This window comes from Rattus norvegicus, chromosome 10 (assembly GCF_036323735.1).
Source record: "Rattus norvegicus strain BN/NHsdMcwi chromosome 10, GRCr8, whole genome shotgun sequence".
Lineage (NCBI taxonomy): Eukaryota > Metazoa > Chordata > Mammalia > Rodentia > Muridae > Rattus > Rattus norvegicus.
In genome coordinates, this window is record NC_086028.1 from 90063276 (window position 1) to 90090097 (window position 26822).

Consider the following 26822-nt stretch of genomic DNA (forward strand, 5'->3'; position numbering starts at 1 on the left):
CAAACCTGGCTCCACCGGACACCCCAGAATGCAGTTTAACCCGATATTATCCAATCAAGCGAGCGTCTAAACAACAAGAACCCCAACGCATGTGTGCTTAGGCCACGGCATGTTTTCAGAGGTCAGGGGACAGCCTGCAGGAGTCAGTTCTCGCCCACCTCCCATGTGGGTTCTGAGGATCAGACTCGGCTGCGTCACGCCTGGCAGCAGCTGCCTTTCCCCGACTCTGCCAGCTTGACAGCCCATGGACCAGCGTTCTTTTGAGAACCATTTGTCTATTTAATTTTAGTCTATTCTCTTCCTGTTCATTTTATTTTTCCTGGACCCACCAAGTGACCAGGTAACTCTCCAATTAGGACCAGGGTTAGTCTGAAACTTTGTTTCTGGCAGACTTTGTATCCACTGAACCCAAGAAACAGAGATGTTTCTGTTAGGACCCTGTAGCTCAGTGGTTTTCAACCTTCCTAATGCTGTAACCCTTTAATACAGTTCCTCATGCTACGGTGCTCCCAACCATAAAACTATTTTACCACTACTTCATAACTGCAATTATGTAATTATTCATAAATCATAATGTAAATAACTAATAGGCAGGATACCTGAGATATGACTCCACTGGGATCACAGCGCCCAGGTTGACAATGCTGATGTACAGCACTCGAGCCTCTGAGGGACTTTTCTAAATTTCTTGACATGGAGGGAATGTTCTAGATTTCTTGACGACCATTAAGGAGGATCCATTACTTTCTGTTAGGAAGCGGTTTGAGAAACCTGGTGAAGGCACACAGCAGGTCTGTGTGTAGCAACTGGTTCAGGGGATGAGATAAAGACAAGAATTATTTCGGCAAAAGCTGGGCTCTGTGTTCTGACGCCACCTACTCCATTTCCCCTTCTGGCTCATGTCACTTGGCACTGCCCCCTTGATGAAGGGAAAGAAAAAGTAGGGACAGCAGAGGAAATGGGAGAGACAGGGCAAAATGGCACGCTACTCTGGGACTGCCAAAATGTCCTCCCCCTCGAAGTGATGGGCTGAATTAAAAACCTTTAGAAACAGCAGTAACACACCATCTCTCTCCTCTCCTTCTTTCCTATCTGTTCCCATCCTAAGAGTAGATGTGTAAGTGCAAGCGGTAGCTGGGTTCTGACAGTTCACTCTGAAGAAGGATGTCCGGGATAATATTCTCAGATGATGTTTAACTGTTTGGGGTAAGAAAGTGTATGGAGCTGACCATGGATTCTCCTCTGTTCCCTCTGCAGGCAAACAACCCATTGTATAAAGAGGCCACCTCCACCTTCACCAATATCACCTACCGGGGGACTTAATGAGAAGAGGTCATTCTTAGACCATCGTCAGATGATGCCAGAGCTGTGGGAGTCTCTGCCATTGTGTTTACAGAGGACTTTTTTTAAATGTGTGTTTGGGATTTGGGGTGTGGGTTGGGACGGGCTGGAAGAATGTCAGTCAGTGGGGATGTATCTCTGTGTGTACATGTGTATGTGTTGAGTGTGGGGAACTGTGTAATTTAAAACTTGCAATGTGTCTCAGGCAGAGCCCCACAGCCTTTGTCCTCAGGATCCCTCCCCACAGGATTCTTCCTGCTTAGCTTGAGGGGACTCAAGATGCCAGGCAGGTGCTTGTCACCTCTGAGAAGCCAGCTTCCCTTGTCAGCCCATTCTCCACCCCCAGAAAAGAAGGGCAGGGCTGAGGTCCCCCAACCCCCACCATTCCAGAGGAAGTGATGCCAAGTCTTGGTTCTTTATGGACTTTGTAAGTTTCTGGTTCTTGGATCTGACTGTCAACAGCTATGGTAGAAAGTGCTTGGCGTTGAAGCTCAGTTGTATCATCTGTGCCTCTACCCGGTTCCCCTTTCTTCAGGCTGACAGTGGAGTTAGGGGAGAACCCCGAGTCCTCAAGAGTTGCCCGTGTCTTTTGCCAACACCTCAGTCCTGCTATGGTTCTCTCATAAGGAAAGTCCTTGTCACCTGGCTCTTTGGCCCATTGAGCGTGAGGATGGCAAGGCCACTCAGGGGTCATGCATGGCCTGGGGCGTGTGCCAGCATCTCCAAGTTCATAATCACAGCCATTCAGAATTGCCTCATTGGTAGCTCTTCCCTGGAGATTTGTGTACAAGTGTCATTGTTGCTTCACCACCATCTCTTACCTCCTGCTTCTACACTCTCATGGCCACGGGCTTTTGCTATGAGCTGAGGATCTCTCTCATGGTCAGATGCTTTCCCTCAGGGGAGAGTGCTGTGGTAAGAGCTGGAGGTCCATCCCACTCTCCAGGCCTTCTGCTCATCCTTCCAGGCACCTCCACACACCTCATCCTATGCCTCTGTGTGCTTCCTGCACCCATCCACGGGGGTGATTGTGTTTATCTACCTCTTCGGTGTCTTGTGAAGGAGTCATTCCCACGAGTCTGTTGAGCAGAGTGTCAGGGAGGAGTTGAAAGGCCAGTCAGAGCTGTGTGTGTGGCCTGTTCTCCTATGGGCTGGACAACCTCATTTTATCTCAGCCTTTAATCTGGGAGGCCGAAAGTACAATTTTATTTTGTTCCCTATAGGGTCACCCAACACTATGATGAGGTCCATCACTCTAAAGGAGCATGTATATAAACACGCTCACAGTTATATTTGTAATTTTGTATGATAACAAAGAGGAGCATTAAAAAAAAAAAGAAAACCCCACACAGACTGCGTGGGGGTACAGGCAGGTCCACGTGCCATTATTCTTAGTAACTTGCCAGCCAGTTGCTGGGTCTGTAAGGGGCTTCTTCTTCCTGGCGGCTTGTGAGGGTGGGTATGTGGGCGCATTGGACCTTCCTTGAGGACGACAGACCGGATGTTCTGTTGTCCCAGCAAGAGTGATTTGCTTTGTCAACATTGACTCAGATCTAACATTAAAAACCAGTGCTCACCACCCAAAGAAAAGAGGCCTGTAAACAGCATCTTGATCAGAAACCTGAGTTCTGGCCTCGGGTCGCTGTGGAAACTTGGGGTTGCTGTGGAAACATTGTAACGTTAAGCGGCTTCATTTTCTCTGGAGTTCGTTTTTCTTTTGGACCGAGGTAACTTGGAAGGTCTTATTTCAAGTGTCAATGTTCTTTTGAAAAGATGGGGTCTCACGGAGCCCAGGATGGCCTTGACTTGCAGTGTAGCCAAGGATGACTTGAACTTCTGATCCTCTTTGCCCCCTCCTCTCTGGTGCTACAATTACAGGCATGCGCTATCATGCCTGTTTTATGCAGTGCTGGGAATAGAACCCAGGACGTTACACATGCTAGGTAAGAACATTACCAACTGACCTGCATTCCCAGCTTTAGTATCAACACCCTAAGATGCTGAGATTAGATATGGCACCAAATTTGTGGCCACGATTTTGTGTATAAGGGGACTGGAATATTGCTCAGTAGTGGAACAAGCGTTTATAGGATGTCTTGGGTTTGATTCCCAGCACTGAAAACGTGTGTGCGTGTGTGTATATGTGTGCGTTCATGTGTGAACATGTATGCATGTGTGTCCAAGTGTGCACATGTATGCATGCATGTGTGCACATATGTGTACGTGTGTGTGTACGTGTGTACGTGTGTGTGTGTGTGTGTGTGTGTGTGTGTGTGTGTGTGTGTGTTGGTGGGGGGGTGCCCTTGCCAGTGTTTGTCTTTCAGTTTGGAGAGTGAATGCCTTGACTTTCCCGAGAGTGGATGGTATTCTTATAACTTGTCTCAGCGAGTCGCCTTCCTTCTCGGACTCCCTTCATCTTTTGTTAGTGGGTACATCCGATGAAGCACTTAGTTTTTGTCCAATTCGTTCTTTCTTGCTCACTCTGCATACATTTGCTTCTGCATACTCAGGAGGGTCGTCAGTAAGGAGCAGCTGATCCCGATGTTGGTGTGGAGAGCGGCCTTCAGGACAGGGATAAGCCAGTGACTGTCCTGTCTTGCCCTTGGGTTACTCTTGGCTGAGGTGATGGGAATACAATAGAGGGGTGGGGGAAGATGGTCCCAGATCCAACCTTTAGCTACTGAGGCAGCGTCTGTGAGAGTGGATTTTCCTTTAGGAGGACAGTTTAGATGAGGAAACGAGCAGGGGAGGAAGAAAATATATTAAAAGGTGAAGAGGTGAGAAGGAATCTTGTCTGTTGCTGGATGAGGCGTGTGGTGCTTGGGCGGCAGTGTTGGTCAGCACACGTCTGTAGCTGTTCTCGGGTGTCCTGAGGGGGGACCTCTAGAACTGCTCTGGCATTGAGTACGCAGCACAGAGGGATTGCACCCATTCTCTTACAGGCAGTTTCAGTCCGGTCTCAGTGTCCGAGGACGGTAGGAACAAACAGCACATGCCTGGCAGGTTGTTGCCTCGAGCTAGTTCTTTACCTCAGAGATATTCTGAAGCGGCCCACAGCATTGGGATATTTCTCTTTGTTCATTTCTGGTTGAAATGACTTAAGTGCCTTCCTGACACCCTCACCACCTCCTTTGACTTGTGTAATGGAATTAAATGTGCTTTCCAAAAGAACTGGCCAAAGGCTACCCGGAGCTTCCTGTGTTGTTATTTCTGTTTTCTCTGGGTGCAAAGAGTGTCACTACTTCAAAAGGGGCTACTTTGTAGCAAAAACATGCAAACATGGTGCCTGCTGTGGGAGCTGGAGCTAAGGTCAGAGTCCAGGTTACTTTCTACGTTTTTCTTTTTTTAAATTGGGGGTCATTTAGGATCTTTGAAAATGAAGCAGAGCTAGAGAGATGACTTAGTGGTTAAGAGCACTGACTGCTCTTCCCGAGGTCCTGAGTTCAATTCCCAGCAACCACATGGTGGCTCACACCATCTGTAATGGGATCTGATGCCCTCTTCTGGTGTGTCTGAAGACAGCTACAGTGTGCTCATATACATAAAATAAATAAATCTTAAAAAAAAAGAAAATGGGTGTTGGGGATTTAGTTCAGCGGTAGAGTGCTTGCCTAGCGAGCACAAGGCCCTGGGTTCGGTCCCCAGCTCCGAAAAAAAAAAAAAAAAAAAAGAAAATGAAGCAGAGCATGTTGTCAATGTAGTCTAGGTTTTGCCTATGGGAATCATAAATGAGTAAAGGCTTAATGACAAGTCATCTGCAGGACCAGTTACGTTCCTAACTTCTACTTAAAATAGCTAGTGGCCAACTCTAGTAGCACCTAGAAAGTTTTTTTTTTTTTTTTAAATGCAGTTAAGAGGCTGGAGAGATGGCTCAGTGCTTACGAGTGCTTTCTGCACTTTCAGAGGACTGAGTTTAGTTCCCAACTACCTGTAAGTCCAGCTGTAGGGGATCCCTTTCAGGTCTCCATGGGCATTTGCACACACATGTATGTACACACAGACACAGTCAGAAACACATGCACATGCACATACACACAAAGAAATGAAAACTTACAAGTCTTGTCTCAGAACCACAGTCGCACATCCTGAGAGATGTCGAGTCGTTCTGGTACTGTGGGAGTGTGGACACACAAACCTGGGGAGTGTAAGCAAGTCACATCACAAGGCCTCTGGATACAGTCCCAACGTGGTAAACCAAAGATGCCCGAGGCTGGTGTCAGGGAACAGGACATACCTTGAAAGTACACACTAAAATAATGTTTGGAGCACAGCATGGTGAATATTCAAGCAGTAGCAGCTAGTGCCAAGTATTCTGTATCAAGTGCACAGCTGAATGTGCTCTACGTTGGCAGCAACAGGTTCATTTACGTGTCAATGAGGAGTTTATGATAGCCAAGATAGCACTTAGCGATGTGAAAATTCAACTCTCTTACAATCTCACGAGACCACTGTCATATATACAAAATGTTGTTATATGTCATGCAAGGATTGAATAATGCATGTAGAGACCCATAGCCATACATTTTACACACACACACACACACACACACACACACACACACACACACACACACAGAGAGAGAGAGAGAGAGAGAGAGAGAGAGAGAGAGAATTAGTAGACAGATAATAGATAGATGATATTAGATGATAGTAGATAGATAGGTAGGTAGGTAGGTAGGTAGTAGATAGATAGATAGGTAGGTAGATAGGTAGGTAGATAGATAGGTAGGTAGATAGATAGATAGGTAGGTAGGTAGGTAGATAGATAGGTAGGTAGATGGATAGATAGATAGATACATGGTAGATTCCTTGGAACACTCAGCTGGCACATTTAAGTGGGATGATGTTTAAATGGGATGTCTCCATCGAATCCCTCTCCCTAGATTGTAGAGGAAAGCCCCGTGGAAGAGGCGGCTAAAAGAGTGTAGGAGTCAAAGGGGATGGGGGACATCAAGGCAAGAAGACCCTCTAAATCAGTAGGAAGAAAACTCCTATGAAGTCACAGAGACTGCAGCAGCATGGATAGGTTCTGGACACAGATCCTCTGTGTGTGTATGATGGCTTTCAGGTTAGTGTTCTGTGGGACTTGTGAGTGTGTGAAAGCGTGGGTCTCAGGCTGTTTTCCTTCAGTTGGCTTGTCTTGTCCAACTTTGATAGGATAGTTTTTGTTTCCTTATATTTTATTTTGTTGTATTTTATTTTCTCTTAGAAGCCTGTTCTTTTCTAACAAGAGACAGAACGGGAGTGGATGTGGATGGGAGGGGAGGTGATGATGGACTGGGAGGAGTAGAGGGAGGGGAGTGTCTTTTTAATAAAAGGGGAGAAAAGGAAGAAAATCTGAGGGCGGAGCCCAGCAACCTGTGTTTTAATGCCCTCTCCTAATGATTTTGCTGAAGGCTTGAGAGTAGCTAACTTGAGGACGCTTGGTGACAGCTGGTATGTCCTGTCCTTCTGACACAGACGCTTATCATTAATCAGCACAGTTACTACACCAGGGACATTTATTGGATAGATTCAGAAAACCAAATATTAACTCAGAAAAAAATCCCTTTAACATTTCTTTTTAAAAAATTGTGTGTGTGTGTGTGTGTGTGTGTGTGTGTGCGCAGAAGATACCTTGGTGGGAGTTAGGACTCTTCTTTCATCAAATGGGCCCCGAGGATTGAACTCAGGGTTTGGTGGCATGTGCATTTATTCACCGAGCCATCTTACCAGCCTTGAAAATCTACTTTTGATCCATTTTCATCTTGGAATTCTTCATATCACGTGTTCCTTAAAGAGAGACAGGAAAAACAAAACGACAAAAACTAAAAGAAGCAATACGTTTGGGTCCCCGAAAAACCACCAGCATAAGGCTACTTGACTGTAAACCTTTTTCTTTGCCTCATGAATTCCTTACATAATGAACATTTGGGACTGGAGCTGGAGAAAGGACTCAGTGGTTAGGAATGCATAATTGGGGGCTGGGGATTTAGCTCAGTGGTAGAGCGCTTACCTAGGAAGCGCAAGGCCCTGGGTTCGGTCCCCAGCTCCGGAAAAAAAAAGAACCAAAAAAAAAAAAAAAAAGGAATGCATAATTGTTCTTTAGTAGAAATAAATTCAGTTCTCAGTACCCACGTAAGACCTCTCACGACTGCCTGTAACTAACTTCTGAGGCTCTCACGCCATCCTTTGGAGTGCACAGACCTTCCTCCCTGTGCAGATTTAGAAAAAAAAAAAGCTTGCCAGAATGTGGTAATACATGAGGTTAAACCCAGCACTTGGAGACAGAAGCAGACAGATCTCTGTAAGTCCCAGGCCAGCAGGGGTACACAGTGAGACACTGTCTCAAGAGGAAAATCTTAAAAAAATAAACATTTGGGGATGGAGTGGTTAAGAGCACTCACTGCTCTTCCAGAGAACTGGGGTTCAATGTCCAGCATGAATGCGGTGACTCACAACTGTTTAAAACTCTAGTCACAGGGGATCTGATGCTCTCTTTTGGCCTCCTAAGGCATCAGGCATGAATGCAGGGCACAGACATTCATGTAGGCAAAACACCCATATACAAATTAAAAAAACACAACACAATATTCCGCATCATAAGATGACTTGAGTGTCTGTGACACCACTGAAATCTGAAATCTGTGGGATTTGTCTACAGCCTTAACACCCTAAATGTGTTCTATCTTGTCTGAGATCTTGTGAGAGTCTCTGGGTTTATTTACATATTTAGATATTTGGTAACTAAATGTCCAGGGGTGGAATGTCTGTGCTAGTTTATTGTTTTAGTGATGAACACTTGAGAAAAATACATACTTGAGGAGACAGTTCTTTTAGGTCACAGTTTTGTGCTTTCAGTCCTTGGTTGGTTTGGGCCCATTGGCTTTTCGGTAAGGTGGAAATATTGTGCGGGAGGGCCATGGCGGGAGTGTTCTTACTCCATGGTTGATAGAAAAAGATGAAGGGCAGGGAATGAGATGCCATTCAAAGGCAGACCTCCAGTGACCAGCTTCCTCCAGCTAGGCCCTCTCTCCTAGGTTCTATCCCTCTAAAGCCATCAAATTATGAATTTGTCAGTGAATTAATCTATTGATTAGATCCAGAGACATTTATCATTCAGACATCTCCTTAAAACTCCTCTGATTATTGCAATGGGTCTTAGATACATAAGGTAGGGTGTGTGTGTGTGTGTGTGTGTGTGTGTGTGTGTGTGTGTGTGTGTGTATGTGTGTGTGTGTGTGTGTGTAGATGTAACACGAATGGCTTCCAGCTCTATTCACAACAAAGTCTTCATTTTTATATGACATTTCGTGAGTGTGGCCTGTTGTGGTAAATTCTCCAACCCAAATAAGTCCATGCAAAGAAAACACAACTCAATTAATATGAATACAAGCTGTGCTCCTAGATTGGGCAGATCTATCTGCTATACTACTCTATTCCCAAGCTGTGAGATCCCTTATAACTTGTGGTTTCTCCAGGACACATGCTTCAGCTCCATCTGCCTTCCACATCCATCACTACCACCACCACCACCACCACCACCTTCTCCTCCTCCTCCTCCTCTTCCTCCTCCTCCTCTTCCTCCTCTTCCTCCTTCTCCCCTTCTTCCTCTTCCTCCTCCTCCTCTTTCTCTTCCCCCATTGTCCCCTTTTTTCTTCCCATCTCTCCCCACAACTCTTCAGCTCCACCTTCCGTTTCCCTGCCCAATCACTGGCTCTAGCCTTTATTTTATAAGTTAAAATGGGGAGAAGGTCCCGATGAAATCACCTGAGTAGTGTTTCACTCCTTGACCTAGGCAGCCCCTCTTCGGGAAGCATAATTAACATCAAAATACAAACAGCACCAAGGCAACCCACATTTACCCCTTTTTGTCTAGTTAAGAGGCCCTTTTCCCTGTTCCTGCAGATAAAAGTTGAGTACCACTATTACCATTCTACAATTTATAAAGTATAAGAAACACTTAACACCCAATCCATCGGTTTTGTCCATTAAATAAAGCACGCTGCCATCTATCCTAACTTAAAAGACTTACAACTCTACACTTGACTTATGTCCTGATTTTAGATTGTATGTCATCTGAAAACCATCCTCTTAAATCTATATCGTCTTTCTCAATGCTAAACATCTTGGGTTTCAACCAATCTTCAACCCCATCAGAAATCCAAGAACGACTAGTATTACCTGAAAATATGAGAAGCACAAAACATAGCTTCCAATAATTAGCCAATTTATTGAGACAGCTGATCATCTGGACAGTTCCTCATTCCTCAAAGTGTTGGAGCATCAGTCTTCAGCCTTCTGGCCCAGGATCATCTGACAGACCTTTGTAATGCAGAATTTTGAAGGGCTGATTACCCTGTCTTGGCAGAGATTTTTAGTCACCTATTCTGCATAGTTTGTCCTTTTTCTGGACAGTATTTTGTCTGTAGATGAATTGAGGCAATCCTTGCCTAGTGGCTGTCTTGCCACAATTGGAGCAACTTCATTGATGCTCAGTTTCTTCTTAGAATCCAAGAAAGGGTGCTGTCAGGAACAGACAGGTCTCTAGTCAAATGACCTTTAATAAAGAAATGTCCATAAACGTCATATCCCATGGACTTCTTATACCTTTGAAGATTATCTATCTATGCAAAGTGTTTCTGAACTGCTAACCCTGACTACTCGTGGACATTTCTAAGTGAATTATCTCAAAAATACCCTTTTAATTACACAGAACCATGAGTTCGCTATCTGGCCCTTAGCTTGTGTTGCTTAGTCATCTAAAATCAGTTTATAATCGCAGTTATAAGGCTGTGTCTAAGCCTCGTATTCTTCAATGTGTTCTGTAGGCACAATGGTTACAACAGTAACAATATTAATCCCAATGTTATATCAATAAGAAATTCTTATCAATGAAAACCTTAAATTTGTATCAAATAAACTCTGTACCAATGTAAGAGATTATAACTCTGACTTTGTATCAATTACAAAGATTTCTACCAATGTAAGATATAGCTGTGTAATATTTCGTTTAAGAGTAAATTTGCTAACCTATCCCTATTTGTCTATTTCTCTAACTTCTATATCACTATATCCCCCTTTCTCTTCCACCCCCTTCCCTTTTGCCTAAGGAGGAAAGATAGAGAAGAGGAAAGGAAAGGTAGAAATCCCTGAGTTTAAACTCTCTAATTCCCTCCCTGTCCAAAGCTATATTTGTAAAGTATTCCTTAAATGACAACATATCTATAATTCTTAAAATAACCAGAACCATCCACCCCCATATAAGGAACTGGGTTAATGATCTTCTTTTGTCTGCTTCCAGCTGAATTGGGGCAAAGAATTCCAGTCTGGGGTCCCTGAGGGAAACAGGAAAGTTGGCTTTGTTAAAGGAGAGCTAGCTGGCATTTGCCTTCTAGTCACTCTGTGCTGAGAAACTTCATTTCTTAGCTGACATCTTGACTATGACAGTCTGAAAGGCTGGATAGGCGAGCTAGCTGTTTTGGAAGCAAATCTTTAAAAGAAGCAGCTTTGATGTTGTTGAGGTAGAACCAAATGCGGAGCTGGAATGGAAGGTCCCTGGAGCTCAGTATGCCAGAGTGTGGATCTTTTCAGGGCTGTCTTTCTCTTCTTTCATCCTGTAGTGCACAGAGCTTGCAGACATCATATAGTTCTGTAAAGACGTTCACATAGAGCATGCAGGGTGCACAGATTGGTTAATGAAGATCAATAAAGACAGACGACGGCCTTTCTTCAGATTAGTTTGATTACATAATCAAACTGTAATACAATTTTGTATACATGCCATTTAAGGATGGTACGTAATAACAAGTTATGGGACATTTGTACCCAATAAATGCTATTGGCTGTGTATTTTAGTCTCTGCTGGTTCCAGAGCTGTCTCCATACACAGAGACATAAACATCCCCACATAGACATCCCTATTTCTTGATTGTGTTAGTCTCCATTTTCTTCTCTGTCGCCAAGGTCTTCAGGAGGTCTCCCTTTGTCATGTCTGATTTTTATCAACTTGGTAGGAACCCACAGCTTTTCTTTTCCTGTGGAAATATAGGGATAGCCCCTTCCCCAGCAGAACACGTTTCCCATTTCAGCGCCTGTGGTGTTTTGTTCATCAGCATTAAAAAAATTTAAGGTTAATAAAGCACTATGTAACCTGTCTTTGGGGGTTTTTGTTGCCCCCTTTTGGCTGTTAAGCATCTTCTTTAGAATTTGATTAGCTCTTTCCACAATCGCTTGTCCTGTAGGATTGTGTGATATGTCTGTAACATGTTTTATATTATAATATTAAAAAAAGCTGCTTCACCTTATTAGAGATATATGCTGGACCGTTGTCCGTTTTGATTTGTATGGGTATTCCGTTATGGCCATAACTTATCACAAATGTGTAATTACAGAATCGGCCTTTTCTGACGCTAAGGCAGTTGCCCATTGAAATCCTGAATATGTGCCTATAATATGGTGCACATATTTCAGTTTACCAAACTCTGTAAAATGGAAGACATCCATCTGCCAAATTTTATTTCTTTGGGCACCCTTAGGGTTAGTTCCTGTAGGCAGTGGAGTTTGGTAGGTAGTGGAGTAGGACATTGCCTCACAATCTCCTTGGCTGGTTTCCAAGTGATAGAGAATTCTTCCTTTAAACCTTTACTGTTAATATGGTGTTTTCTATGGAATTCTGAAGCCCCTAGTATACTTCCTATCAATTCCATTATTACCTGGAGCCAGAGGGCCTGGCAGACCTGTATGGGGTTTTATGTGTGTTTTATATATATTGGATGTATCCTATTTCTGATCTTTTGTTGTAGCTAAATAAATAGCGAAGTCAATTCAGAACCATCCTGAATAAGTTCAGCAGTCTCTCTCTGTAAAACGACCCTTTCTGCATAGTGAGTCAGTTACTCTATTAAGAGACTCTGGAAAATCTGACAACACCATGAGTATAGCATATAATTCAGATTTTTGAACTGACTTATAGGGACTCTCAGCCACCTTACTTACATCTTCTGATTTATAGCCTGCCTTTCCTGATTTACTGGCATCTGTATAAAATGTAGGGGCTCCAGATAATGGAGTGCCCTTTATTATACGAGAGAGGATCCAATTAGTTCGTTTTATGAACTCAAGTTGCTTGCTTTTAGGGTATCTGTTGTTAATCTCTCCCAAGAAATCAGGGCATTCTTTGCCAATGTTCATCTTGTGCCCATAACGAGGCAATTTCTGCATTAGTAAAAGGTACCACAATTTCAGTCAGATCCATTCCTACTAATATTGCAATATTGGTAAATGATAAGGTGTTTATTTCCTTTAAATCCATCACCGTCAGAGCATTCAAAATATCATACCATAAGGCCCAAAAGATATTTATTGTGTTTATCATCTTTAAGTATCAAAAGGTTATAGATCTCTCTTTATATCAATGTATTACCCGATCTAGAGCCCTTTGTACCTTTGTCTCCCTCTGCTGTTTGATTCAGAACACTGCAGGCCTCTCCCATTCTTTTATTCCCAGGGTGGGGCCTCCTTTGGTTGCAACTGGCAGGGCTTGTCTGGTGCTGATCTCAGGCAACCTGCCGGGCAAGCAAGCTGTCTGGAAATCCTGTCTAGGTTGTCTGTTTCCTGTGTAGATGTGGGGGATATGGGGAAGTGAACACAGAAAGGCTCTCCAGGGTGTAGATGCCCAGACCTGTTTGCTGTGTCTTCAAGAAAACTACCTGGTGGGCAGTTGTGTCCAAGATCTCCTGTCCCTCCCTGCAATTCTTATAGGGCTCTTACAGGGTACTGCTCAAGCCCAGCTCCAGGCTGGGGTGCTGCCCCTGGATGTAGCTCTGTCTGGGGCCTGGGGAGGGAGCCTCTCTGCAGTTCTCTGTAGACCCCTCAGACCCAGTCAGCTTTCAATCCACCACTGCTCCAGCCCAGATGCTGCCAGAGCCCTACTAGCGGGAGGGGAGGCAATTAACTTTTATCTTGTTAGTTGAGTTCTACTGGATAGGTTGGGGGCCAATTTGTTGTGGTGAATTCTCCAACCCAAATAAGCCCCGGGCAAAGAAAACACAACTCAATTAATATGAATACAAGCTGTGTGCCTAGACTGGGCAGATCTACCACTACACTACTCTATTCCCCAGCTCTGAGATCCCTTATAACTTGTGGTTTCTCCATGTGCTTCAGCTCCATCTTCCTTCCTCTTCCCCCTCCCCCCTCCTCCTCCATCATCCCCTTTTCTCTTCCTCTCTCTCCCTCCAACTCTTCAGCTCCACCTTCCCTTCCCCTGTCCAATCACTGGCTCTAGCCTTTATTTTACAAGTTAAACTGGAGAGAAGGTCCTGATGAAGTCACCTGAGTAGTGTTTCACTCCTTGTCCTAGGCAGTCTCTCTTGGGACAAACAGCACCAGGGCAACCCACAGTGACCTATATTGTTCTGAGCTTGAGGTGACTTACCGGTATGTGAAACATTCTCTCAAACTAATATTTATTACATAGGGAATTTATTAGGGTGGCTCACCCAGTGCGAGCTGGTATAGATGCCCCAGCACCACTGTTAAAAGCTGGTGCTGAGGGCCTGGAGTGATACTGGTCTTCAGTCCACACTGGAAGGCTGAAGCAGCTGAGTTCTCACATCAGTGAAGGACAGTGCTGCAAGCAAGTGCATGCACTAACCAGCAAGGGGTCTAAGTGGGCAAACAGCTTTCTTAGACCTCTTATCTGGGCAACCAAGGAAATGCTACTCACTCTAGGGGAGGCCTTTCTTTTGTTAATCCTTCTAGGAAGCAGGATTATAGGCCCACCCCAAAGCATGTTTTAGTTGAATTCAGAGCCAGAAAGATTAACAACCAAAATGAAGCATCACAGCAAACTGGGAAAGACCCAGTTTTCAAAGTGGGTGACATTGGAGGAGGAGGGAGGAGGAGGGAGGAGGAGGAAGGTGGAGGGAAGAGGAGGAAGAAGAGGAAGAGGAGGAGGAGGAGGAAGAAGAAGAAGAGGAGACTAGCCAGTGAACACATACTCTGTTTTTGATCCAGAATGTATTCAGCCCCATGATTTTTCTTCTTTCTTTTGAGTCAGTGTCTCATGGCCTTGAACTCACTATGTAACCCTGGATGACTTTGCACTTCTGATCCTTTAGCCCTTCAACCATAGCACTGGGATTTGAACCCAGAGCTTTGTACATTGTGAGAAAAACCCACAAATGGAGCTACATCCTGGGATACTTCTGAAAAGAACTGTTCCACAATGAACTTTTTTTTTTTTTAAACAAATGTATTAGCTGGGCTTTCCAGTGACTAATGCATAATTGGCAAGATTTGGAGGGGGCAGTGATGGGTGTGTAAATGTCACTCTGGTGGCCAGTGGAAATTACTAGTAAAGAAACACGAAAAATGTTGACGGGTGTGGCCTGGACTTGGCTTTTCTTGACAACTGTAATCATTGATGAGACAGATAGTTAATGAACCCCAACATATTTCTCCTTAATCTTACAGCCAGAGTGCTATGTTTATCTAGATAATAAGACGCAAATGAAGGAGGTGCATGACCTCCAGTAACATCACTTAAGGAGAGATGCATGTCCTTCCCCTTTCTTTTCTGTAGGAATTAGAAGCAAAGCAGCCATGTTGGATCAGGAAGTGACCTAGGGGACCGTGTCTGTTGCCTATTAATACAGAACAAGTTACATCACAGTTTAGCAACTCAAAAATCCTGCTGCCCGGCCTCTGGAGTCACAAGTTCAGGGATGGCTTTCATTCAGAGGTTTGGGCTCTGAGTCTCATGAGAGTGAGTTAAGTACTTGCCACGACTCCAGTCAACTGGAGGCTCCTAAGAACTGGAAGACCATCTTGTCCCAAGAGGGCTTTCTCACAGGGCTGTTGGCAGGAGACACGGAGTCTGTGCTAGCTGGACTGCCTGAGTGTTGTTGACTTTTCTCAGAGGAAGTAACAGAGTATAGGGAAGAAGTCACATGGTGTTTAAGACTTAGTTTTAGGATGTCATATCCTAAGCTATGTTCTAGTCACGTAAGGAGCTCACTGAACCGATCAGTGTTCTATTGAGGATGGAACAATCGTCTCCTTTTGAGCAGGTTTCATCTTTTATGGGCAGAGCTGTGGTCCCTCTTTCCCCCAAAGCTATTCACATCCTAACAGTGGAACCTGGGACTATGCTATCTTACACGAAATAAAGAGCTTCCATGTAGGTTAAGGATCTTTTGCTTATATTATCTAGGACTGTCTCGTAGATACTACATACTTAGAAGAGCCCTTTTGAGACTCAACAGGGTCAGAGTAGGGTGACAACATTGGCTGTAAGCAAATGATTGCTTGCAGATTTGGCCATGAGTTAGTCAATGTGGCCATAAGTCAATGTGACCATACACTTAGAGCCTGGAGCCATTGATTTTATCCCTGTAAAGCCCCCTTTAGACTTTTGGCCTCTAGAAATGCTGGATCATAAATTTGCATTGTTTAAGTCACTCAATTTATGGGAAAAATTTTTTTTTTGGACCACAATCAAACACAGCATCCTTTTCAACAGAAGCAGAAGCTCATCTGAATATGCTCAAGGATGCTGACATCAACATTTAATCATCTCCTCACTCATCCAGGAAGAAGGGGAGATCAGTTACTACTGTACTTTATTGTGTTCAACCAAATCACCATGTTACAAAAATAGCAAGCTGCCATAATAAAAAATAAGGCTCCTCTATCCAGCACCAGATAGTATCATTTTACTTTCAAGCCTAGAAATTGCACACTTGTATATAAACCAACCGAAGATGAGGATTGAGAGTTCATCTTGGTGGATTTTTCCTTTGATGAATATGAAGTGTCCTTCCTTATCTTTTTTGATGACTTTTAATTGAAAATTGATTTTATTTGATATTAGAATGGCTACTCCAGCTTGCTTCTTCAGACCATTTGCTTGGAAAGTTGTTTTCCAGCCTTTCACTCTGAGGTAGTGTCTGTCTTTGTCTCTGAGGTGTGTTTCCTGTAGGCAGCAGAATGCAGGGTCCTCATTGCGTATCCAGTTTGTTAATCTATGTCTTTTTATTGGGGAGTTGAGGCCATTGATGTTGAGAGATATTAAGGAATAGTGATTATTGCTTCCTGTTATATTCATATTTGGATGTGAGGTTATGTTTGTGTGCTTTTCTTCTCTTTGTTTTGTTGCCAAGATGATTAGTTTCTTGCTTCTTCTAGGTTATAGCTTGCCTCCTTATGTTGGGCTTTACCCTTTATTATCCTTTGTAGTGCTGGATTTGTAGAAAGATATTGTGTAAATTTGGTTTTGTCATGGAATATCTTGGTTTCTCCATCTATGTTAATTGAGAGTTTTGCAGGATACAGTAACCTGGGCTGGCATTTGTGTTCTCTTAGGGTCTGTATGACATCTGTCCAGGATCTTCTGGCCTTCATAGTTTCTGGTGAAAAGTCTGGTGTGATTCTGATAGATCTGCCTTTATATGTTACTTGACCTTTTTCCCTTACTGCTTTTAATATTCTTTCTTTATTTTGTGCGTTTGGTGTTTTGACAATTATGTGACGGGAGGTGTTTCTTTTCGGGAAAAAATTTTAACAGCAGCATTTGAGGATATATATTTAAAACTGCCACTGTCTAGCCTCTGGCCACACATTATTTTTAGCTTTCCCACATGTAAAATAAACTTACCCTCTCACAGTCTCCATGTCTTATCCTATTCTAGCACCAACTTATAGCCTCTGAATAGGTAGAGGAGCAGAAGATTGTGTTTCTTGGGTACACTCTTATCTACAGCTCCTCAGGTACAAAGCCCAATTGAATGCAAGTCAAGGTTGGCTAGCTAGTGAGCCCCAGGGACCTGCTTCCGTCTCCCAAGTACAAAAGCCTGCCGCAACACCTGGTATTTTGCTGTATGCTCTGGGAATCAAATTCAAGTCCTCCTGCTTCCAAGACCAGCACTTTCCTGACTGAGCTATCTTCTCAGCCTCTCTTTGCACTGGTTTGAGACAGAGTCTTACTAAACTCATTACGTATACCAGGCTAGCCTTGAATTCATGGCAGCCCTGTCTCTGCTTCCCAAGTTCTGGATTGTAGCATTTATTACCCACACTACCAGATTTGGTTCTTCTGGTGCGTGCATGCGTGCGTGCATGTGTGTGTGTGTTTTCTTGTAAATGTTCTTGGAAATAAAATTCTTTCAAAAATTTTGTTAGTCTTGTTTAAATCTTACCGAGCTCTAGTACATGAGATTAAAGATTAAAGTTAGTCTCACAAATCTCTTTAAGACATGTTTCTTTGCTTTGTGCTTCTGCTGATGGACAAAAGAATTTATGTTTCCTTAGAAGTTAACTGATTTCTAATGGAAGAACCTAGAATAGACAATGGGAAAATGGTAATATCTTCCATAGATGCTGCTGAGAAAAGAGAATAGCTACATACCAGAGAAAGGAATTGGGCACATATATAATATAAATATAATTAAAAATCACCTCAAAATGGATAAAATACCCAAACGTAATATCTGAAACTATAGAACTACTAGAAGAAAATACTTTCCATGGCATTGGCCTGGCAGTATTTTGCACTTGATCTTGAAAGCAGGGGCAACAAAAGCAGAAATGGATGCAGAGGGTATTAGTAGCTGAAAAGCGTCTGCACAGCAGAGGAGTCAAAGGTCCAGACACCACCTAAACAGTGGGAAAACATTTGCAAAGCATACTTCTGGTGAGGGCTTCACAGACAAAGTAAGCAGCTCAAATGACTCAGTAGCAAGAAAAGTGACGATCCAATGAGAACAGAGCAAAGCTCCTGGTGAACCCACCCAGCCTCCAGTGGGTCCCAGACCAGGGTTAAATTCACTGGGTCATCTGACAAAAAGACATGAAAGGGACTTAGGGGTGTTGATGGGGGTGGGAGGAGAGAGGAGACTCGGAGTGGGAGCAATCAGAAGGTACTGTTTACGTGTTATGAAGCTGTCAAATGAACAAATTTAAGTAAACAAAAATAGATTAAAAACAATAAACAAGTGGATCTTTTCATGTGTGGGGAAATATGGGCAAAGGCTCTTAACATTTTCTGGAAAGAAGACAGGTCAACAGATATCTGAAAAATATTTAATATCATGCCTCATTCGGGAAATGAAAATAGAAAGCAGTGAGGTCTTATATTTGTTCGAAAACCTATCACAAAGAAGGCAAATGGTAAGTGTTGGTGAGGACATAAAGGCAAGGGCACTACTGGGTAGGTTTAGCCAGCTTGGCACAAAGGAGGGGCACCTGGGAAGAGGCGAGGATCAACCAGGGGATCACCTTCATCAGACTGGCCTGTAGGCATATCTGTGGGGCCATTTTCTGATTACTTAATTGACAGAGGAGGCTCTAGCCTACTGTGGGTGACGCCATTCCCTAGCAGGAGTTCTTGGATTATAGAAGAAAGGTGGCTGAAGAAAGGGAAGCAGGGTGGTGAGCTGCAGCTCCTGCTCCTGGGTTCCTGCTTGAGCTCCGGCCATGACTTCTATCCAAAATGGAGTGTGACCCCAAATAAAGTGTTTTCTTCTCTGAATTCATCTGGCCAATGTCTTATCACAGCAACATAAAGTATACAAAAGCACTCTTGTATACTGTTGGTGGGAATATAAGTTACTACAGCTGTCATGAAGAAAGCATGGAGGTTTCTTTATCTTCTTTCTTTTTGTTCGTTTTCCTCTCTCTCTCTCCCTCCCTCCCTCCCTCCTCCCCTCCCTCCCTCCCTCCCTCCCTTCCTCTTCTCTCTCTCTCTCTTTCTCTCTCTCTCTCCCTCCCTCCCTCCCTCCTCCCCTCCATCCCTCCCTCCCTTCCTTCCTTTCTTCTCTTTGTAGCCCTGGCTGTTCTAGAACTTACTATGTAGACCAGGTTGGCCTCATACAGAGAACTACCTACCCCTGCCTCCCAAGTTCTGGGATTAAAGGCTCCCCTCTCCTGAAGGTCTTTCAAACAACAACAAAAATATTATCTGATCCAGCAACCTCAAGAGAATAGAAGTCAGTACAAAAGACAGCTACACTGTCACACTAGTCATGAAAACCAACGTATGACAGCAGAAGCATCTGTCAATGGATGAATGGATACAGAACTGTGTACACTCACAGAAGTGTCTGTCAATGGATGAATGGATACAGAACTGTGTCCATTCACAGAAGCATCTGTCAATGGATGAATGAACAGGGAAACCTTGTACATTCACAGCTAAAGATCATTTCAGTCTTAAAGAAGGAGATACTGTAATCTGTGACAACACAAAGGAAATGGATGGACATTTTGCCACAAGAAATAAGCCAGGCCTAGGACAAATACTGCATGATCTCACATATATGCAGAATATGAGAAGAGATGTTTTGAAGTAGATAAGAACTTGCTGGTTGTCAGAGAATGAGACAGAGTAGGGACAGGGGATTGCTCAGAGGGTAAAAAGTTTCCGCTAGATAAGAGGGATACAATTTGAAATCTATTGCACAACATTCTGCTGCTAGTGTATTTTATGTTTAAAAATTTTAAAAGTGAGGTGATAACTTGATTCAACCATTCTATTCTCAATACATATATTAAAACACACTGTACATTATATCATAGTAGTTAGGAATTAAATAATAATTCATAAAATAATGAGTTGTTAATTTAAAAATAAATAAAACAGAAATACACTTACTTCATGTTTACAAAGCATTAAGACAGAAATGGGGCTCACTAAATGAATGAAATGCAGTAACATTTACTAAAGCACCACAGGCATATTTTTTAATTAAATTATTTTATTTATTTACACTCTAAAAGTTGCCCCCGTTCCCAGTCACCACCCCCAGAGTTCACCCCAACACCCCCATCTCTGACAGAGTGCTCCCTCACTTGCCCACCCACCTCCTCCAACATCCTTTTCCATGGGGCATCAAGTTTCCACAGGATCAAGCACATCCTCTCTCACTGAAGCCATACAAGGCAGACCCATGCTACATATGTTCCTGGAGCCACAAACCAGCCCCTGTATGCTCCCTGGTTCTTGGGCTAGTCTCTCGGGGCTCTAAGGGATCTGGGCCAGTCCACAGGCAAAATTTTAATTCTTATAACTTTAGAAGGATAAAAAAAATGAGATTCAAAGAGCATAAGTAATTTGCCAATTGTACATGGTAAAGGTAGAATTTGAATTGTACTCATCTATCTAAAGCCCGTGCTGTTCACTCCAACGTAAATAAGGGAGAATTCTGGTTGGGTTAATGGTATGAGAACATTCACTGACCTGTTTATAAAAATAATATACTTGAAGGCCAGCAAGATGGTTCAGAAAGGAAAGGTACTTGCTGTCAAACCTGATGACATGAGTTCAATACCTGGAACTCACATGGTGGAAAGAACCAACTCCTTAAATCCTTTTCTGATCTCCACATGTATACTGTGGCATGAGTACCGCATCCCTCGTATAAAATAAAACACGTGATAAAAATTTTTTGTTTGTTTTTGTTTTTAAAGGCACTTCATGCCGTAGACTTCTGGAAAAAGTATTTTCAAAACATTTTTTTACTTCACAGAATTTAAAAATTCAGTACATCTTAAAAAACATTTATATTCACAGAATGGGATTTATACATTGCCAACATCATTTCATCTGTGGAACTCCCTGGTCCCCACACCCCAATCTTTTCCCCACAAAAGAAGCAGCCAGGCCTAATATAAACAACTCGCTGGGGCAGATGACCTTGAGTTGCTGTCTTTTAGAGACTACGAGGCATAGAAGGTGCTAGAAGGGATGGATGGTGAAGGTAGTCAAAGGACTGACGGGAGACAAACCTCAAGTTGGGGACAGGCCACAGCGGAACCAAGAGAACCAGAGAAGGACGGAAAGTCGAACAGGAGGCAGCTGGGACCCAGGTCTGAGGACAGTCTTCCAACGATGTCCACAACCGGCTTCGATTGGATCGGATGAGGTCACAGGCCCTTGTGAGGTGTGGGGTTGCGCGCGCCACCTCAGCGTTTTCTAGGAGGCGCCCAGGCGGCAGATGCTCACCAGCTCAGCTGCTTCCCAGGAAGCCCGGGAGGAAGCCCCAGCGGCTCGGTCTTTGTGCCAGCCCCCCTCAGGCAGTTTCATGGGCGGAGCTTCGGACTGATCAGGTGATCTTGGGGGCGGGGCCTTGCGGGCTATGCGTAGGCACCTAGAGCATCCTGTGAGGAGACTTGAAGCACAGAATGGAGGACTCCAGGCTTCCAAGAAAGACGAAGCATAGAATGCAGAACCTCAGGGACACAAGGGCAATGGTGGGCTGATTCAGAGACTCAGGGCAGTAGTAGGACCCTCAGGTGACAGAGCGAGCTGGAGAGGCGACACTTGCTGAGGAAAAGGTTTAGGCCGTCTCACAGGCTGAGGAGAAGAGGTGCGGTATTAAAGGAGAAAGTGAACCTGAATGTAACCGGGTGGAGGAACACTGCACAAAGGTGGCGAGGTCTCTAAATGGTCAGTCAAATGGTTGTCCTAGCTATGTGGAGACTTAGCGGTTGGGAAACTTCCCGGTGTCTTCAGCTCTACGTCTGTCAGGTCATTTGTTGTACGGAGGATGGTTTCTGTGTTTCCTCGTCTGCTTTCTTCTCAAGTTTTTACCTCTCAAAAGCAGATCCGGTGGGAATTCTCCACAGCGTAAGTTCTGGCATGAGGTGGAAGATCTATTGCTAAGCAAATGTGATAAATGGAGGTTAATGCTTGAACATTTAATAGTGGCATTAGCTACAATGTATCTGCATCTGTGGTACAGTTTTTTAGAATATTAACATTTTACAAAAGGAAAAAATTCTCTGATAGTTGTAACTAATACAGTAATACAACGAACAATGTAATGAATAGATTATCAAATGTGGCTTGTATAGCAGTAAAAAAATTGTGAGTTTTTCTTTTTTTTCGGAGCTGGGGACCGAACCCTGGGCCTTGCGCTTGCTAGGCAAGCGCTCTACCACTGAGCTAAATCCCCAACCCCGAGTTTTTCTAATGTTGGTTATTACATTTGCATAACATGAAAGTCTTTGATGGGAAGCCAGGATACAATAGCTTTTGTTTGCAACATTGACTCCCTCCACCAAATTTTCAGAAGGTTTAAAAAATTGTGTATATGTGTGTAAGAGTTTGTGCATGTAAGTGCAGTGCCCGAGACAGCCAGAAGAGGGCAGAAGAGTTGTGAGGTGCCTGACACTGGTGCTTGGAACCCAGCTTGGGTCCTAAAGGCAGATTTGCTCTGAATCACTAAGCTGTGCAGCCCCATGCAGTTTCAATGTTTTGAGGCAATATTATGTGGTACAGGAAGGACCACGTTTTCAGAGCTAGATTCCAGAATTCGTATTTAAACCCCTGTTTGCTGATTGGGTGTTTCTGTAAAATAATGACAATGACAATTTCTTAAAGGATAATTATGTATAATATATGAAATAATTCATGTCAACGTGTTTATCTTAATGTCTAGCACACACTGAGCACTTGGTAATGTGGTTGTTCTTTCTGCACTTCTGTCTTAGTGTTTGTTTAAATAACAATAACAATAACTCATCAATCAAATAATAACAAATATGGTTTCTCTTCTTCCCCTGTCATTTGGGATACATTTCTCTACTTCTCTGTATACTAAAAAAGTAAACTTAGGAAGTTGGGTGACCTCTGATTTACTACCTACTAACTCTTTTCTCTAGCTTTTGCCCACCGGTCTACATTGTTGCTATTTATTGTGTATTGTACTCTGAGTGCCACTCTGAAGAGGCAACTTCAAGTAGATGTAACCTCCTTGTCTCTTAAACAGAAGTATGATCTTTTCTTTCTACTTTTTGTTTATAGCTTGTGATCTTTTCTTCATATTTTTCTGTTTACAGTTTGTCAGGAAACACTTTTATATTATTTCTCATTCCTATTTATTCGTCAAAACCTTTGGGTCCTGAAGGATAGAAAAACAGAAAAATGGAGAAAACACATTTATTTTGCAAGGTAAGTTATTCAAGGCAGTTTTTTAACTTTAAAGATTTCTCCTTTTAAAGTTATTTTTATGATTGTTTATTATTCATGACTGTTAAACATTTAGAGAGCATAAAGTTCTGATAAACCAGCTTAGGAACTGATGACTTCTGGACTCTTTCAGTAGACATAGGTTGGAATATTATTCAGCAATGAGGTAGTGCTACACCAAAAGAGCTTCTAAAGCATATTGTAGAATTCTATATACATATATTAAAAAATATATATATTCTGTTTTATTTTTAGTATGATGATTTTTTAGATCATCAAGCAATTTAAACACGTTGTCAAGGTGACTATACCATTTTGCATTCCTGCCAAACATTACATAGGCTCCTTCAGAGAGGGGTGAGGTTCCATCAGCCCTTCACTGTTCTGTGACGGGATGTGTATAGGTTCAGTGTTGTAGAGATCACGTGCAGATAATCACAGCTGCTGTGAGATCAAGAATAGCACAGCCGTGTCACACCAAGATATCAGAGTTCTTTCTACTCATTCTTCTGTAAGGCTTTTATGGTTGGACATTTGTCTTGGTCACTAGTCTGTTGCTGCGAAGAGACACCATGACCGAGGCAACTCTTACAGAAGAAGATAGCTTTAGATGCTGATGTACAGGTGGGCAGCAGGCAGAGAGAGAGAGAGAGAGAGAGAGAGAGAGAGAGAGAGAGAGAGAGAGAGAGAGAGAGAGAGAGACTGTGCCTAGGTTTGGCCCTGGTGTTGGGTTTGAAACTTCAAAACCCACCCTGTGACACACCTCCAACCAAGGACACACCTATCCTGACAAGGCCACACATCATGATCCTCCCCAAACAGTTTATTACGTAGAGACTAAGCGTACAAATATAAGCATTTTGAAGACCATTCTCATTGAAACCACTGCAGCATTCAAGAGTCATTTATTCTCTGTATTTTGACTAGTTATGAGTCTGTATACTCACCGTTGACCACTGTAAACAGAAGCTTCTCTAATCAAAGGTAATAACACTTTCCTGAGGGCATAAACACAGTTATTTAGAAGAGGGCTCTGGATCTCCTAGAGCTAGGGTTGTGGATGGTTCCGAGCCACCATATTGGTGCTGGGAAGTTTTTGCAAGAGCAACAAGTGCTCTAAATTACTGAGCTATTCTTTCTGGCCCATTCTTGAGTTTCTTCTATTGTTTTATAGTTTTTATTGTTACCATTCTAACATGTGTATCTTGTTTAGCTTGCTGTTTCCTAAAAAGACAATATTTAATATCTGTACATCTTAGCTGTTTCTAATGTAACATGTAACAAGGATGAGTGCATCTGTGCAAGCGCACACACACACAGGTGCAATGTGCACATAACAACCCTTTAATTAGATGTGTCCTTTGCAAATACTTTCTCCCAGCGTCTGGCTTACCCTTACAACCTCTTGATGGAGTTTCTCACAGAGTATATGTTTTTTTAATGTTAATGGAATGCAGTTTTTTTTCTTGCATGGACCATGCCTTAGGTTTGTATCTGGAAATAGTTAATTTTTTTTGGTAATATAATGATTGTTTTGAAAAATATGATAAAAATTTGCACCTACGCATATTGATGAATGCTGTGCATTTTATAGCTACATAATATTTTATATTATTTTATAGCTACATAATATTTTATATTATTTTATAGCTACATAATATTTTATATTATTTTATAGCTACATAACATTTTATATTATTTTATTGCTACATAATATTTTAAGGGATGTATATTCTTTTAGAATAATAATAATGTTCAAATGAACAAGGTCCTTTGAAAACCAAACTCCCTCTAGTTGAATGTTATATCTAATATGTATGTGGAAAGGAATATGCATAACTGCGAAATGCAATTGTTGGCTGTTTTCAGACAGAAGAAAGCATTGATGTATCAGCTCAAGGCTCTGATTCTTCCACAACCAAGATGTCATCAAGAAGTGTTGAAAGCAAGAAATATTGCAAAATTTCTAAAACAACAGGGAAGAAAATTTCATCTGAAAGTAAGGGCTTAATCCCAGAATATAAAAAAATGTAAGTTAAAACTTTTTGACATTATGACATTACCCCTTTTCAAGGTTAATACCGCCACACATGAGACACATGTATGTCCCAGTAGGACTGTGTGTGTTGTGCACATTCTCCTAGGAACACGGTTTTAATGGATGTGTGGTTGTTCTTAACCTCTTCTTACTTCTGTTGCAGCTCCACTGCAGTCTAAAAGCTTTCACAGAGGTTCAGTTAGATGGGAGCGGTAGCTCCTAGGCCTGTGTGTTTGTTTTAAAGGGAGTTTAAGAAGGACGTGGAAGGGTTCTTCCATGTGCTCTTGGGTTTATGAAATTAAGATCACTTGAATCCGGTAGTTTCTTATTGGCATACCAGTTACCTGGATGTCTTTTGTTTGTTAAAAAAAGAAGTTCTGGTATTTTGTGTACACCTAGGCAAACACTCTTCGTTTTTAATATTTTTTTAAAGGTAGAGAAATTGTTTAGTATAGGGAAGAAATACTATGAAAAAGTGGTTTTTCTTTTCTTTTCTTTTCTTTTCTTTTCTTTTCTTTTCTTTTCTCTTCTCTTCTTTTCCTTTCTTTTCTTTTCTGGAGCTGAGGACTGAACCCAGGGCCTTGCACTTGCTAGGCAAGCCCTCTACCACTGAGCTAAATCCCCAACCCCTATCTCATTCTTTTCTACCAATTAAGTTTTGGTCTAGTGGATTCGTGAAGTTAGGAATTAACTGTGTATTGTAATTGGAAGGGCATGTGAATGGAAGTCTTTTTGGCATAAGTTTGTGTTTCTGCTTTATTTAGTACAAAATTTTGATCACTATATTTCTAAGGTAACAAAGATCAAGGCATATATCTCTGGAAAACCACATAAAAGTTATCTGGAAAGGAGTGGAAGATAGCACAAGTGTCTCTTTACCTTCATTAGTAGTGCTGAAGTGTTCAAACTCATGTCTTGGGAGACACATGCCACAAAGGAGTGGGGTGTAAGGCAAACGTTTAGTTCATTATTAATAGCAAATCATTAATTTTTCATTAATCGTTGGAGGTAATTCATAATTTTTAAAAATGTATTTATGTTATATCTGAGTACACTGTAGCTGTCTTTAGACACTTCAGAAAGGAGCATCAGATCCCGTCACAGAATGGTTGTGAGCCACCATGTGGTTGCTGGGACTTGAACTCAGGATCTCTGGAAGAGCAGTCAGTGCTCTTAACCATTGAGCCATCTCTTCAGTTTAAAATTCATAATTTTAAAGATATTTATACTTTAAAAATCTATGAAAGCTTAAACCCCATGTAGTCCTGTGGAAACCAGGAATAAGTCAGAAAGAGAAAGATTCAATCTCATCAAGGATATGTGAGTTGGGTGTACTGAGGCAAAAAAATTAACAGGTTCCAAATGGTGTGGTCATGACATCAGTTTAGGAAGTCACTACAGACATTTCTTTTGTAAGGAAATAGATTACAAAGAAATTGAAGCTGTTAGAATGTTTCTTTTTAACACAATTGCACTTTATAAAAGAGGCTC

The 26822-nt window shown here is 42.4% G+C and overlaps 2 protein-coding genes and 1 long non-coding RNA gene across 11 annotated transcripts in view; 2 read left to right on the plus strand and 1 right to left on the minus strand.

The window, feature by feature from the left end:
• Positions 1-4512, plus strand: part of Itgb3 (integrin subunit beta 3) — a 57861-nt gene extending 53349 nt beyond the window's left edge. The window contains exon 15 of one of the 2 annotated variants that reach the window (NM_153720.2): positions 1258-1326. In NM_153720.2, the coding sequence (NP_714942.1) occupies positions 1258-1323 (66 nt within the window). In that variant the 3' untranslated portion in view covers positions 1324-1326. Of the gene's footprint in view, positions 1-1257 lie in introns of both variants that reach the window. The other variant, XM_063268800.1, reaches the window with a different exon arrangement.
• A 5017-nt stretch (positions 4513-9529) lies between these two features.
• Positions 9530-21920, minus strand: LOC134480888 (uncharacterized). Of its 2 annotated transcripts, none has more exons than XR_010055838.1 (2): positions 21109-21920; positions 9530-9846 (listed from the first exon to the last, which is right to left on the minus strand). It is a non-coding gene; the product is annotated as an uncharacterized LOC134480888 (long non-coding RNA). The 2 variants fall into 2 exon arrangements; XR_010055839.1 differs by having other exon boundaries at positions 9530-9880.
• The window catches only part of Efcab3 (EF-hand calcium binding domain 3), a 492651-nt gene continuing 487048 nt past the window's right edge, over positions 21220-26822 (plus strand). For 6 of the 7 annotated variants that reach the window (XM_039086123.2, XM_039086125.2, XM_039086126.2 and 3 more), the window contains exons 1-3: positions 21267-21429; positions 23164-23275; positions 25163-25323. In XM_039086123.2, the coding sequence (XP_038942051.1) occupies positions 23249-23275; positions 25163-25323 (188 nt within the window). In that variant the 5' untranslated portion in view covers positions 21267-21429; positions 23164-23248. Of the gene's footprint in view, positions 21430-23163; positions 23276-25162; positions 25324-26822 lie in introns of all 7 variants that reach the window. The other variant, XM_039086129.2, reaches the window with a different exon arrangement.